Here is a 16,070-nt window from a genome sequence, read left to right as displayed (position 1 = left end):
TCCACTAACTAGCCTTTTGAATGATTCTTACCAAGCTTAACATGTTCATGAAAGTAGTATGCAAAGACAGCTTGAAAGTCTGAAAGTATGAGAGAACAGAGACCCACGTTTATATTGTACACACGGTAATGGGTCTTCCACAAAAGGAAAAAAGTCATGAGATTGCCATATTAACTCCGACGTGGGCATGGTAACGGGGTAAAACTCGTGCTTTCTTCTCCTCGTCTGGTTTTGGGGCGGTTTGCTGTGATTCATTTTGATTGCATATTTTTCGTTACCTATTCCATCGATCAAAAGCCAAAGCACAGTGAGAAGGAGAACCAAATACCACTACCTCGAAACAACCTCATATTTATTTGGTATTGAACGGCCAATTCGAATTCCACTGCTGGGGACTTCTTTCTTCCAGTTATCGGCTGCATCATCGAGTGAGCAGCTCATTTTTGTGCGAAGGGAAAATGGTTCACTTGTTTCTCTCCCAAAGGACTTGCGATGATGATAATGGCGACATTGACATCAACGCCGGCGCCGCAAGCGGGATGGGTTCACTTCTTGAAGAGCTGGGTTCCCTTCTATGGCAAGTAATTGTCGCCAACGGGCGGGCGGAGTCTCGTTTGTGGCTGTGCAGCACCATTGCAAGCATAAATTCGATTGGGCCAAGAGAGCAGTGGGTGCTATTCAGGAAACTATTGGAATCAAGCTCACAGAGGCGTCGAATTGCAGCCCAAGTTTTGCAGTTGGTCTTCGAGAAGAAGCCACGGGAGGCAGGAAAGTTGCTTGCGAAGAAATGTTACATGTTGGAGAAGTTTTTTAGTGGTAATTTTAAATGGTTGCTTTTAAGATTTATGCTTTTGGTTATTCCTACACGCATTAACACAATGTTTTTGTTTCGAGTGCTTTTTCCTTCTCTCAGACGAATCTTGATTTGGGATGTCGCTTTGGTCCTTTGAAAAAGCCCAGAAGTACTAAATCTGGATTTTGTGCAAGCTTTTGCTTTAAGTTTTGAATATTACGATGACTAACCATGATCACTTTTTATCTTTGATGAGTGATGCGGGTCTAGCTACAGGCTAATGAAGGATGAAAATCTCAGTAATTGTTTATGCGTGACAGCATTGAGCAGCTTAGTTTACCTTTCGGTTCTTGCTAATTTTGTACACTGTACACCAGACAGGAAGTGGGTGTTCCTTCGAAATGGAATGCACCTGTGTTCTCATCCAGTTGGACCTTTCATGTTGGATGATTGTCTCCCTGTGATTTGTTCATTCCCGTTCCTGTATAAGCCTCGTTGATTCAGTAGAGCCATCAGGTAGTTGCGTTTGCGCATTTATGCATTAAAAAGCTGCCAAGTGATCCTTTTCCAAATCCTCAGTTTACCATCCTCCCTCCTCAAAAATATCTCTTTCACAAGCTTCATTTAGAACACTGTCTACACATTCAGAAGAATCACATGGAGAGTTTTTCCCTATTTCTATGATCATCAAAAAGAGATGTATATGGTTGATTTTCTCAAAGCACTTATAAACATGATGTGGATAGGAGTGATAAAATAAGGTTTACAGGCTGGTTCATCATATATGTGTACACATGCATGCACATGCACCATATGATCACCATTGAATTGGCATCGACAAGTTGCAAACTGTGTCAATGTCCAAAACAAATAAAAAAGCTTAATTATATTAGGATGCCCGTGTCTTTTATGCCATAACATTTATGTGTTTATATCTACTGTAAAAAGAGTTGTTCGGAATGTAAAGAAATTTCGTGTAGGGTAAATCTCCTCACAATCAACCTTTTGTGAGGTGATCCTTCACCAATATTTATTTGATTAGAAAGAAGTGTCCCACACATGGTCCAAGAGTTGAGAATTGAAAGTAAAATTGGTTTCAACGTTAGTAACTCAGCACAGATCTTAGTTTTCGAATGTAAAAATTCTGTTTTCCAAAATTTCTTCTTTAATTTCAAGACAAGTGACATCTGCAGTTGAAGCATATGAAAGAGAAAAGTTTTTATTGCATTAAAAAATAAGAAAGCCATTTGGAGTCATATGGAGTGAGACCCTGGAATCAAGAATCTAAGGAGCCTAACTGGGGGGAGTAGGAGTGGACATGGTGGTAACTAAGGTGGAACCCTCAAGGAGAGGTTAAAGAAGCTTCTTGAGTTGACTCAAAGACATGAATCCAATGGTGTTCAATGTCCCCTTCTTTTGGCTAGGTTGAAGAGTTGTACTTGTACCACCGTCTTCTGTTTAGGACAAATTGGCCTTAGATGCCCCACTTCTTTACAGAAATGGTAAATTATTCTCCCTTTTTCTCTTCCTTTATCTTGAAATTTGTTACTATTAAAGTGAAGTGATCTGTTACCTGGTCTAAATATGGCCGAAGCTCCTTCATTTTCATGGTTGACATCTTTTGATGATGATATAGCTAACTTATTGTCATTTGTCTTTTTCATTTCAAATCATGTTTCATCTCCACTTGGTAAGAATATCTTCAAGAGGAGAGGAAGTGACGAGAGGTAGGAAAATTAGATCTGGTTTGCTTGAATTAGGATTGATGATCATTCAAGAAGTTAAAAAGAAAAATGTTCTTCCTCCAATTACCTTTGTCTCATTTTAATGGCATCACTGTTCAATTGAAGTTCAAAAAAAGCTAATTCATCCCATAGGGATGGTAGCTCAACAAAACACTCTTTCACGATCATCTCCCTAGTTGAAGACTTGTGGGATTTCTTTGAAAAAAAAAATGAGTCAAATCTCTTGAGGTGTACATCCTCTTGACTCCTTGAGGTATTCCCATGTTTGAGACGGCCTATTAAACTTATTAATTTTTGTTTCCACTATGGGAAAGAACCACCACAGAATTGTGAGAATTTTTATCTTCCATTCCTCATGTTTCTATTGTAATTCGCATGGGCCTTCTTTATTTCAGATCCTTCAAGCATCTTGATTTTGTCATTTTCTATTTTGGTAAGTTTTGGCTTGGCTGTTGGAATCATACCTTTGTCATGCCCCTATAACCCCTTCCCTTTCATGTGAGCCTCTATATATTTGGTCCAAATAACGTTGGCAACAAGAATTGGAATAGTTGGCAACAAAATATCTTCCTCACAAATAAGAAGTGGCTTCAAATTAGCATGGTTTCTGAGGAGACGTGATGTCCTCCAATAGTTGATCAATCTCTTTGAAGAGCCTTCTCTAGGGCCATGTGAAGATGCACTGCACAAAATAGTGACTGAGCACAAAAACAGCCTTACACTCACACACAAGCTGTCACAAAAATGGAAGCACAAAATCTCATGCAATCTACAAAAACGAACTAAGGGAACCCCAAACAAAGAGAACCTTCTCAAGAAATGCTCGGCAAAAACATTACTTGAGAAAGGGGAGCCATCCCCAATACAAGGAGAACTTGAACTAGTCACTGACCAGCTAAGAAAAGGTCAAGGTCTAATCTTAATTAAAAAACTGAGGAGAAGGGAAATGTATAACAATAAATATACATAAGAAAATAAAATTACTTGGAACAGAAAAACAAATATATAAATCTGCAACGTATAGATGTGTGTGTGTGCAACAAAGACATATAGACTATGATATAAAAGTATGTACAAAAGTGTGTTTATATTTGCATGTGTGTATGCATGTATTAACGACTGTGTTCTTGTGCTGAAAATTTGTCGGTACTAGTCTGGCTCTTGATCAGTGCAGCTGCCAATGATTTGTTATAGTTGGTAATGGTCTTTTATATGCTGCGGGAACAGATTTTTAATTTTCAAACGTACTTTCTTCATGGCTTTTGTACAGGTAATCCAGGGCGCATTCTGCAATGGTTTGGAAACTTTGCTACTTCTGGTAAGTATGAGCACCAGAAAGGAGCTCGGGCAATATCCCAATATGCTTTCATAAACAGAGATGTTTGCTGGGAGGAGCTAGAGTGGAAGGGGAAACATGGTCAGTCACCAGCGATGGTTGCTACGAAGCCACACTATTTCCTTGATTTGGATGTGTTGGGGACTGTGGAGAATTTTCTGGAGAATGTCCCTGATTTTTGGGTATCAAATGAACTTGCAGAGACATTAAAGGATGGGGAAATATTTCGTATTGATATGAAGTTCTTCACTGATCAGTTTACCCATTTGATGTATGAAGAGAATGCAGCAGATGTATGGGCTTTCATTGATGAATTTCTAAATGACGAGCAGTTCTCAAATCTCTGCAACCTTCTCTTGATTTTACTTAATGAAAATGAGCTGTCTGAGTTTATGATTCACATACACAAAGTTTGCTCAAATTTGCACTCTAAAGTTTCTTGGCAAACTGCGAAGTTTCAGGGGCCATTCTCACCATCCTTTTGGCTTGAAATTTTACTTTTAACAAGTCCACAAAATCTAGCCATTGATGAATTGCTTCTATCAAATGCAGTTATTAATCATGGTCGCCAGTTGTTACGTCTTGTACAGAGTGATGAACACATTGAGGAAAAAGATAAGATCAGTGAAATCCTTTCAAAAATAAATAGGATTCGGGATGAAGCCCAACATTGGTCACTGATGAAGGAATATAGAAAAGTAAACAGATTGGCAGCAATGAAATTACTTGGGCTTGAATCTTGGGTGGTGCATAGCCATTTGGCTTTGCAATGTAAATCTTCAGATTCATGGGAATCATTCTTCCTTGCAAATGGGATTGGCTTTCGCAAGTCTGCCACATATTTGCTAGTTGGTCGAGATGGCTCTTCACATAACGGTGGAAGTAGGACAGGTGATAGCAGTTCAGCCAGAGTTCCTCGAAACATAAAAAAGAGGCATAGGAAAAAGAGAAAAAAGTACCGTGCTGACTACGACCATAGTTCCAGTGATGAATTGACAGAAATAGCAAGTTCAACAAGATGGGAAGGATTAGGGTCAGATGGATGTTGGTTGATCTCAACTGACAATTATTCCTCTCCCTGGAGCAGTGTATGTATATCTCTTTCGCTAATTTTATTTTTGTGAGATTATTATACTGATGTAAATCATGTTTTCCAATAGAAAATTGCTCGGGGAATTCTGGTTGGTAGACTAATGAAGCTCTCATTGTTTGCTTCATAACTGGTTTCGACTTTCAAGTCAAAAGAATTTTACGTCGAGATTTACTGCTCCCTCATGTTTGTTGAGGATAAGTTCCATGGCTTATTAAAAGATACTAGACTGAGCAAATTTAATCTGTGCATTCTTCTCTGTCTTCATTTAGCTGTGTATTTTTGCAGTATCCACCTCTATCTTTTTTTTTTTTTCCTTTTCGATTTTTCCCCTTCTAGTTTCTTACAGCTACTGCTCTCTTGTGGATGTGATATAGGCTGATCTACCAGAGCATCTGGCAAGACACTGTTTTTCGAGCTGGGTGGCATGGCTTTGCACAAAATGGTCTTAGTCTTCCAGCATACATAAAGTGGGCTTTAGTCTGGGGTTCTCCAGTAAGGCAGTAAATCATATGGTAACTTTATCTGGATGTGTGTTTAATTTTTACTTTATGAAGTTTGCCTGTCGACTAAGATGCTGCTACATTTTTATGTGCACTTTACTTTCTTAATTTTTGTTCTAAAAGTTGCATGACACTGATAATTCCTGCTTCCTTAAGTTCTTGTGCTTATTAGTCAAATTCGTTGAATTTCCTGATAAAACTAACTACAAATGTCTGTGCAGGAGGTAGACTCCAGTGGTCTTGGCTTCCAAATTCCCTGTATGAAACATCCAAGGTGCTGTGGCATTCCTTTTTGGAGCATATGCACAGACCAAAGACAGAATCATTATAGTGGTGGTGTTTTCGTGATATTGGAATGGGAGCATTCTAGATTTTCGTTTCTAATCACCTGGTGGTGCCCAGTGCAAAACCACATGAATATCTCCTAGTCCTTGCTATCTGAATTAGGGTTGTCCTTCATTTGATGTCCCAAAAAATAAGGAAAAAACTAAATAGAAAAAGGGAATCAAGAGCTGAAGGATGATCATTCTTAACTGTAACATCAATCATAGTCTCATCCACATCTTAACTATTTGTTCACACTACTCTGAAAGCAAAAAGTTGTTGCATGAACTTGGCAAGTCTTCTCGTGCACTTGGAGATCACTTGGAGCTATGGATTCTGTGCACTTCCTGTGACTTTTATTAGATGCTGCTCTTGATAGAACCAGATTTCAAAGATTTGTTCCTCGTAGCCTCTCAAAGGTTCTGTGCTTATGTTTTAGGGGGCTAGGTTGTTCATATACCCATGTAGATTTGCTCACTCAGGCCTGCTTTATGGTCGATCCTGCCAAATGCATCCGGGTTTAACTCAAACAACCAACTTATATTTTTTATGCATGGAGTTATGGTGCATCCTATTTCGAGCTTCACAGTGGGTTTTGCACAGGTTGTATTGTCTTTAACATTTGTATTTTTCGTTTGAACTTATCAATTCAATTGCTTCTTTTTTCTTGAATAACTGACACAGTTCCTGTGAAAATATTACTCCTAGCAGAAATTTGCATTCCTTATAAAATAACATTTATAACATTAGTTTTCGAAGCTACAAATACCATCTGTTCAGCTATCATTGTGAGATTCAATCTTTATATATTGAAAAATCAGGATCTCATGTTGGCCGTTCATGATCATGAAGGTAGTTCAAAATAGCCCAAGAGATCATCCATCCTGTACTCGACCTGATTGATGAAGATGGCAACTATGCTGTACATATTTGACGCATATTGTTGTAGAAAGTATTTTAACCAGGTACCATGCATCAAATTAATAATTGGTCAAGAAAAATCACAATGAAGCAGTGAATTCGGTTGAACCACAAGGAAAAGAGCAAAACGAAAAACCTAAACAATAAAAAATTCTGAACTAAAGGTGACCAAACCTAGATAGACAAGGTTTCCAAAAATCACAAACATAATAAAATCAAAACAGAACTTGGTCAACCAGATTTTACAAGAAATTCTACATTATACCGTTCCTACATGAAAGCAAATCGTGGTCAATCAAAACTATGACAACGAAAGTTGTCCCAAAGAAAGGACTCAAAATGTTTTTCATTGATAGGGGTGTTTAGTAATGTCAGCCTTGAAAAGGGACTGGGGTGGTGGTAATTTTTGAAAAAAATTTGAGAAAATCTTTATGGAGGAATTTTATTTTTGAGAAATCTGTCATTTATTTTAAGAAGTAAGCTGGTTCGATTCAACATAAAGTCTCATTAGCATATCCAACTAATTCGATATTAGTGAATGAGACGTAGTAGATTACATTTGCAGGAGAAAAGCTATTACTCGGTTTGACTAATTATAATTAACAAAATCCAAGTGCTTAACAAAAATCAAATATCCAGAAGTTGAAGTTGCCAATCCTAAACTGGATCTGTTCAATTATTAATTGGTTTCATTTTCTTTACAAGACCTGACTGGCTGGAGTTTTCTCATTGTGACAACCAGATAAACCCGACACGGACATTCTTATTCCCACAATCCCGGAAGGGGACATAATTCCAGCTGCCAATTTGATCATGTGATCGACCGTGACTGTACGAGATTAAAAATTGCAATATCCTTCGGAGTGTTGCATCAGGATGTAAGCACCGCCTTTTTTCACAAAAATTGGTCTTCCTAGAAGGCAATGCTACCAAATTATGGTATGATCGAATACGTTGTTAGGGTTGACAATTCCTCTTACGGTGCAGCGATTTATGATTACTGCTCCCAAATAACTGAATGTGTTTTGAGAACAGTTGTAAACTGCAAACACAAGGCACCTCCGAAGCATAGTGAGAGAGAGAGAGAGATTTTGCCGGACAAAAGTTCTTAGTCATTCTTTACCACAAAAAACAAGAAAAAAAACATATCAAAATCCTGCCATGGGCATTTGACTCATGTAAACTTATTAAGGCATCCTATTCATGCCTGAAATACACAAGCATACGGAATCAGCGGTCATTCAGGTGAAATATAAAGTTCCGGCAGCGACAGGTGCTTTCCAGATCCGTGCAGACATCCTCCTGGTTGCACCATCTTGTATTCTCGCATCATTCATGCTATAAAAAGACTACCATGAAAAAGAAGGTACGACATATGATGGGTTAGCTTCGTGCTTGGACGCAAGAGCTTCAATAGATTTCGCGTCCGCAACTTGCCCAAAGTCACTCAGTCCAAGTTCATCAGCATGGACACCACCAGTGACGAACACTGACTCAATGCCAGCTGCATTTGCGCCCTTTATATCATGGTGAAGAGAGTCCCCAACAGCAATACATTCACTGGCATCACTGCCCGCCATGGCGATAGCAGATTCATAGATCACCTGATAGCAAGAAACCAATATTAAACAATAAAATGTAAAACTTAAGCTTTCGTTTTCTTTTCCCCATGGTGTGTTGAACAAACCCAAAAATGTGTTCTCATTATTGCTGGGTGGGTAGGTTGCTGGCTGGTTATGGGAAAGAAGGGTTTTTTTTTTCCTCCCAAAAACAATGGCAGATATACATAAAATAGGAAATACGTGTTGGTTCCAGACCATGATTCCTAATACCTAGGCATAACCACACACATGTTTATGGCTTATCAGTAATATTACCAAGGTGAAAATAAAAGGCTTGCAGTTTAGAGGATAAAATGGCCGCAATTGGATCATGATAGCTGCATCTTTAACACATAACGTGAACAAATTATGATAAACATGACTTAAGGGTTACTTTTATTTTTTATTATGAGATTTTTGATAAATTTATGGTGCAGTAAACCGGCAAAGCCAATCTCCTACATATTTGCTTTTCCACACAGATGCACAAGACATACACACGACAGAATAACCGGAAAAGAATGGCAAATGAATAACAAAATAAAATCGACACTGAAATGAATGTTCAGTGGCAACTGAAATTACTACTCTAGCTTAATTTTTAGAGTACTTAGATACCAAGTGATGCTAAAGGTTATCCTTATATTTTCTGCCCCTTAACCAGAAAAAAAATACACTACAAAATTGCAATTTTTGAGATTACACAAATCCAAAATTAGAATAGGTGAATAAAATTGACCAACAAGCTCCACCGCAAAAGAATCAGACATTGAAAAATAAATATTTGAGTGTCATGCAAGTTCCCAAATCCCCATCGAAGATTAAGCAGACTTTACCAAACTCACTGCTCCAATTCTGTGGTTTCACAAGATTTATGTGTTTGCATGGAATTTCCCAAAAAAGACTAAAACTACAATGCGTTGTTAACACACAGAGCATCAGTCTTTCTGTTTCCTCTACTTCTCTTTTTCCCATATAGAAATGTGCAGAGTGGTGGTTACTGAACGAGCATTACATTGGAATACCTTATCAGGTTTACCCATCCATCGAACTTCTCCTCCAAGTTTTTCATATTTGGCAGCTAAAGTGCCTAACAAGATCAAGAAAACACTGCTTAGTGAAAAAACGGACGGCATTGTCCAAACCACTCTTACAATCATATAAACTTAATAAAATTGCACATTTCATTCATGTCTCAGAACATCCTAACGATCAAGTTTCTGCAAAAGTCAGCTAGACTAAGCTTAGGAGCCTGCGAATGGGAATTTAATGAATACCACCTGTTCCAGCTGTCACTTGCCTATTGCCAAAGGTTTAGGAGATGGAAGTGGAGATGAGAGTGAAGGAAAACCATTTTCCGCTACATCCTATAGAGGATGGTGACAAGCGCACAATCTTCCATCTCCTTCCTTTATCTCCAATTCAATTCCAGCACCCAAAAATAGACTTGAAACATCAAGGTTCAACTTTCTAGGTAGAATGCATCTTTTTGCAAATTAGTGACAAGGCACTTTTCAGGAAGTGATATTTGTTGATCTCAAGAAGATATAATTTGAGAATGCTAAAAAATTGCACTTACCAAAAATGACCTGCACAATACAGTTGGAAGAAAGCTTGAATACCTGGCATGACACGCAAAGCCCTTTCTTCAACAGTGACAAAATCTGGATTTGCAACAACCATAGGAATTCGTTTATCTGCACAATGCTCCAATACAAGCTCTAGATCTTCCAGATCCATAGGAAGAGCATCACCTGTGCTCAGGCCCAGGGCTTCAGTACCATGAATCAGAATAAAATCTGCGTCCTTGACACTTTCAACCACTTGCAAGCCCAAACCCTGGATCAGAGTATGACGATAGTCTTGTTATTTTTCTCCATTTCCACTAGGACAATACTGTACCTGATAGAATGGACACTATGGTCATGACAAGAGAACACTCTATGCACAAACTATTAAAGAGTAATCTTCTAGGCTTCAGTTGAAATAAGCTGCTGGAGTCATATTTCACCAAGGCGTAGAAAATGATTGGAGTCACTAATACAGTTAGTGACAAATCATCACAGAGAATACAATAAGCCACATTCAAGAAGTAAAGGATCGATTTTCATTTCAAAATGAAGGATTGTAATAGTGTATGGTACCTTCTTAGAGTGAAGGCGGGTAACAAAATTAAAGAGTTGACCTTAAGATAAGTGCAATAGATTTATTGAGCAGACCTTAGAAATGGAAGATTGCAAATGTTGGTCATCCCTTGCATAACCAATCAAAAGTTTTACTTTCAAGAAGGATATCTCTATCATCATTTCACCAAGTAATAGAATTTAGTGGGTACGTTTCAAATTTTCAATACTTTACTTTTACTAGTCCCTATATTGTTTACTCTATTAATCAGGTGTAATAATTTATGCATGAACCACATACAAAGCATATAGATACAGTAAAAGAGATGCACAGATATTCAAAGAACACCATTGAAGATTGACTCTTGCATGCAAAGAGTTGTTTAAATTAAAACATGAAAGGAGCAAGCATGCATGAAAGAAGGTCAAATCATCAAAACAAATTTTCCATCAATACATCTTGAGGAAAGGGGAAAGATTTGTCATATCCTGAAATTTTTATTTACAGTGACAGTGGAAGCTCTAGTGCAAATTGTAACTTTCGTCACAACCTTTGGATCTCAATAGATCTAATGGATGCAATTAAGGAGTAGGTGCACTGGGAGTACCCCATTGTTACCCTATATATGGCATATAATTTTACGTGTGTGTGAGATAGATAGTAAAATATGAGAGCTTATGATAATCAATGTGAGCCAGCTGAACAACTAGTTTAAATGACTTATAGTATGCCCATAAATAAATGCAAAGTCAAACCACTAATGTTGCCAAAAAGAGACAACGTATATATAATGTTCTAAGCTGTTTGAGTTTAAATTGATCAGATTCATGATAGTTCAAAGAAGTGTGTCTGTGTGTATAGATCATATACACTATTGGGACACCAAACCTCTATTGAGAATCAATCACAACAGAAAAGGAACTTTTCTGTGTCAGCTTTCAGAAAATGATAAAGTTCATGTCAATACTCTGACGCAGAGGGAGATCTGCAAATTCATTCTACTTATTAAAGAGAGATAGAGAGAGAAGTCACATGTTTAAGGAAGTAGATCCCAATGACTGTTTGCAAATGACATCTGATTTGATTTTAGACAACTGAAAATGCCTCCACATTTTAGATGTCTTGGGTAATTTTCAAAATCCATAAAATAGTGATCCAGCATTTCACTTTAAGAATGTCATTTATTATGAACAAACTTTAGATGCATTTTTGAAAATTTCCTTTTCTTCAAATATCTCCACAAACTTGTCGTTTTATTGTTTTCTGCAGGAAATGGTTTCCTTAATACCAATATTTGGTAGGCCTTAACTTAATGCCTAATGCAGTACATGTTCTTTAATAAGTAAAATTATGATAAGCATTTAAACTGATTGACCAAAAAGGCAGAACATTGTTTTCTAGAGCATCCAAATAAGTCCCAAAAAACAGCATGTGTGTGTGCCTGTGTGGATACATCCATGTCTTTAGAACCATCATTTCAGGCTCTCCATACCCATAAAACCACAAAATGTGTAGTTTACATATGCGAAGGTTGTAATGAAGAATTTCTGAATTGCATAGCTCTAGTTTTTCTGTGTGTATAACCACATGTCTGTATGTGAGCCTCATCCACCCTTCATGATCTTTACAAAATTCTCGTACCTATCTATGTGATATCCCAAGTATGGGAGTGGTTTATCAAAGTCTCATATATAAGATTTTGATAAAGTTTGATAGTCATATGTATTTAAGCTCCATACTACCTTGTGTTACTGTTTGTATCCCTTTTAGGCACATGCCAATGCTTGCTCCAGACAGGTGATACTGGACAGGGCACATGGATCATTGTGGGTTAGGTCCTTGCAATCAGTATTAAAGCCATGTTCAACCCACCTTGGGTTCAGCGTGTGAAGATGAATGTTCCTCAAGGAGATAAAATATAATGCCCCAGTGTAGGAATTACCTGGAAATATGTTCATATCCAATTTTGAGGAACTTCAAGGACCATATGGACTTTGGCCCCTACTACCTTGTGGGTTGGTTGATACCATTTTCTGTCTATGGGACAAAGTTGTTATCCTCTAGTCCGAGCCCTTCGTTCATTTTTGAGCTGATCATTAGAGCCCAAGTGTTTTCACATATACTTATCTGTGCCTTTGTGATTTCGATTTTGCTTGTCCTTGAAATGCATATGAAATTTGAGCAAGAAATGACATTATCAATTGTTGCAAGTAACCATAAAAAAAGTGAAACTGTTAAACTGAAGTTTTCCTTATGCCTTCATTGAACTTCTTATGTCTATCTTACATATGTTAAACTGTATATAAATATGATCAGCATAATTTTGACTCACCTTGACATTTTATCATTTCATTGCTTCATAATGTTCATGAAAATTAGGGAAACCCTGTGATTTATTATCTTATTTTGATCATAAGCACAACTTTAGCAGCCGAGGAAGACTGCTGGCAACAGACCCCAATGGCAAATCTAATAGCGGATGGATAATCAGCAGAAAATAACAGCTTACCTGAAACGATAGCATCTTTCAGGATTTACATGCACCAAAAAATTATCTAATCCAAGTAAAATAGTGAAAAACAACTGACTACTTGAAGGAGTTGATGCCATCAAAATAGACAAGTTAAACACTCTTAGAAAAGGTAAGTAAAATAATTTTGAACACTGTAGAACTTGGTACCTCAAGAGATATTGCACCACGATCACTCCAAGTCATATGGATGCATGACCTTCCTAGTTTTGCAAACCATGGATCGTCCCTCCTAAAAATGTAAATCATGAGATGGTCAAAACTAAAAAATCTCATCACAAACAGGAGGGACATAGGCTAGTATTCTCCAATTATATGAATGAGACAATGCATCAGAAAGTGTTGCGATAATTGTAAGACATGCTTAACTGACATCACAGTGGGAAAGAAATTTACTATTCGCACACAAAATGCAAGGAACAATTGCTGATTTTCACAAGATGAACTCTTTGAACTTTAAAGCCTTGGCAATTTTAAAGTTTTTTTTTTTTTTCATTTTTGAGCCAGACCGTAACAGTATAAGGTCCCATGTTTGACACATTATTGTAGCTCAGTTCTATGGAGAAACAAATCAGATGGCTTTTCCTTCCAGGCATTCTCTATCAATAACACATATCTTACACGCACTCTTGATTTTCAGAACAATATTCAATAATGAGAACATTGAGAAGGTCAGGTCAATATATACAGTGAACTGTGGAATCACAATGATGCATGTTGATCTATAACTCTCTGCTTTCACACTCTTCCATAACACAAACTCTTGAGGATTTAACTCTTATATTTGCATTCTTTTAATCATCTTGATGTGCCATATCCAAAGGGTTAAACACCATGGTTTTCCTATAAGTGCAAAGTAGGACACATGCCAGGTCATCTAGTAAATGTGCAACAGCACCAAGATCACACACTTCTTGGTTGGTATACCATCAATAATATATTAACAAGCTCACCAGGGATAATTGTGTTTTCCCTGCTGGTGTTGCACGCACAATACTGAGTGACCTGATCTCAATTCATTTACTGTCCGTTCCAACCCCTGAGGATGCAGTGCGCCAAGTTTGTATACATAATCTGGAAAGTGACATTTCCTTTCACTTCTACAGAGATACAGTGTAAAGAATTTTATCCTCAATGCTGTTTCACAATATAAAACGGATTTTTTATCTTGCAATTTGCATTTCAACCAGAATAAATGGCAATCCACATGAAACGTCTCAGCAAAATATCAAATTTCAAAGAAAAAAACATGCAGCTGTTAACCTGTGAAGGTACTGATATGTCAATTCCCCGCTAGTTATGGTCCCCAGAAAAATAGATGGATCAAAACCGAGGGTCTTCATCTTCTCTACGGTGACTGATGCACGTCTAGAAGAATTGCTTAGGATAATCATCTTCAATCCAGAGCTTGCTAAACTTTCCACTAAAAGAGACAATCACATGATCCAAGTTTAGCAATCCAACATTTCCTTAATAAAGAAAGAGCATTCAAACGATAGAGTGGTGATAATCATCACAGGTACCAAAACCAACAGCGACGTACGAGTTGAAATCGCTCCAGGATAAGGTTTCTTTCCATCATGAAGAACCCCAAATTGATCTAAAAGCCACACCTGGCAAAAGTGTTAACGTAAGAAAGCTAATTTTGAATTCATTATCAAAGATGGCTGCCTCTTGCTTCATTGTGGAGAGGTGATTTTTTTTTCATATTTGCTATGCGGTACGTGTAAATAATATAAATGCCCATCCCAATGGATTATGGAGCTGGTGACAAACCGATTAGCTGCAGATTGGTCTTAGCCATTACAGCCTTTGCATCAAGACATGGGTAGTTTAGAATTCTGTTAGACCCTAAAAGAATCACTAATTTACATCATTTGTGTGTGTTCCAGTGTTCTAAAAAAAACAAAAGTATATAGGATCTCAACGATGGCGGTAGAGACAGGCAGACCTTGTATCGACCATTCTCAGCGATGCTCCTGATTCCATCCAGCGATTGGAAACACGGAGCCGCCTTCCCGGATCCCGAACTGATCGCCATTGATCTCGAAACTCTCGACCGACGCCTTCCTCCGAAAACCACTGGCAGCAAAGGAGGAGAAAGCGAGACAAGTTACAGAGGCAGATTGACGACGTTCGATCAGAATGCTAGAAAAAAGAGGCAGAGGCATCAACCGTGGGGGTGTGGGCGGGGTCCAGAGAAGAAACCAAGCCCGATGGACATGGCCAGGTCCTCCCTTTTCCCCTTTTTTCTCCGGAATAGATGCGAGGGGATCAGGCGGATGGCGTCACGCGTGTTCGTTTTGCTCGGTGTTTGGGGACACAGCTTCTGCTCCGGCGATTGGCCGCTTTAAATTGACACCTTCCTTCATCGAAATGAAAAGACGCTTTTCTAAGTACTACGGCCCAGGCCCATGCCTACTTCTCCCGCTTCCCTTCAACTGTCTAACTATGTATCAACTGTCTAACTCCGTTTGATGCATTAAAATATTGAGTTAAAAAAAGTTTTAAAAACTTATTTCAAGAATTAAAATAATAAAAACAAGATCCAAGTTTTAAAACCCTTTCGTGTTTTTTAACCTTGGATTTATGTTTTAAGAAATAAATTTCTCAATTTGATAGGAATGAAAGATGAAAAAAAAAATCATTGGATTAAGAAATGCTTGAGAGCCTAACGGTTACTTTTTTATCTTGATTTTTTTTTTTTACTTTTTAGGTTGAAAAAATTTTCTAAAAACCAACTCAACAGTTATTTTTTTCATCCCAAGTTTGATGGGCAAGAAATTTTTTAAAAAATTTGAATTTTACCTCCAGTGTTACCGGAAATATCTTGCCTATCAAACAGAAGGCTTTGCTTTGAAGACTTAGTTAGGAGTGCAAGATGCAATTTCTCTCTCATCAACAGTCATCAAGGCTCAGACTCAAGCTTGAGTTTAGATATGAACAAATCAAGTTGAGTTGTAAAACTCAACTCGATTCGACTAAATTAGTATAACAGACGAGAGAATAGTTAAACGAGTAGCAACTAAATAAGTTAAATGAACGAAAAGAAACAAGACATACTTAACATAAACAAATTAAGCGAGTTAAGTGAGTTGTATGG

The 16,070-nt window shown here is 37.7% G+C and overlaps 2 protein-coding genes across 5 annotated transcripts; one reads left to right on the top strand and one right to left on the bottom strand.

The window, feature by feature from the left end:
- The first annotated feature begins 159 nt into the window (after positions 1-159).
- On the top strand, positions 160-6,468 carry LOC116251512 (uncharacterized). Of its 2 annotated transcripts, none has more exons than XM_031625830.2 (4): positions 160-816; positions 3,809-4,962; positions 5,342-5,459; positions 5,689-6,468. In XM_031625830.2, the coding sequence occupies exons 1-3, from the start codon at positions 459-461 to the stop codon at positions 5,414-5,416; spliced, it is 1,587 nt and encodes a 528-aa protein (XP_031481690.1). In that variant the 5' UTR covers positions 160-458; the 3' UTR covers positions 5,417-5,459; positions 5,689-6,468. The 2 variants fall into 2 exon arrangements, 1 of the variants encoding a protein (XP_031481690.1); XR_004171689.2 differs by having other exon boundaries at positions 161-816; positions 5,342-5,479.
- Positions 6,469-7,803: 1,335 nt separating this feature from the next.
- LOC116251582 (uncharacterized) lies at positions 7,804-15,374 on the bottom strand. Of its 3 annotated transcripts, XM_031625932.2 has the most exons (9): positions 15,143-15,374; positions 14,919-15,049; positions 14,511-14,580; positions 14,231-14,390; positions 13,921-14,067; positions 13,118-13,199; positions 9,936-10,152; positions 9,339-9,403; positions 7,804-8,316 (listed from the first exon to the last, which is right to left on the bottom strand). In XM_031625932.2, exons 1-9 carry the CDS (start codon positions 15,189-15,191, stop codon positions 8,062-8,064), a joined length of 1,176 nt encoding a protein of 391 aa, XP_031481792.1. In that variant the 5' UTR covers positions 15,192-15,374; the 3' UTR covers positions 7,804-8,061. The 3 variants fall into 3 exon arrangements, with proteins under 3 accessions (XP_031481792.1, XP_031481793.1, XP_031481795.1); XM_031625933.2 differs by lacking the exon at positions 13,921-14,067 and having other exon boundaries at positions 15,143-15,369; XM_031625935.2 differs by lacking the exons at positions 14,919-15,049; positions 15,143-15,374 and having other exon boundaries at positions 14,491-14,580.
- Between the last annotated feature and the right edge of the window lie 696 nt (positions 15,375-16,070).

The sequence above is a fragment of the Nymphaea colorata genome, chromosome 3 (genome assembly GCF_008831285.2).
Source record: "Nymphaea colorata isolate Beijing-Zhang1983 chromosome 3, ASM883128v2, whole genome shotgun sequence".
Classification (NCBI taxonomy): domain Eukaryota; kingdom Viridiplantae; phylum Streptophyta; class Magnoliopsida; order Nymphaeales; family Nymphaeaceae; genus Nymphaea; species Nymphaea colorata.
This window is presented reverse-complemented; position numbering and strand designations above follow the sequence as displayed.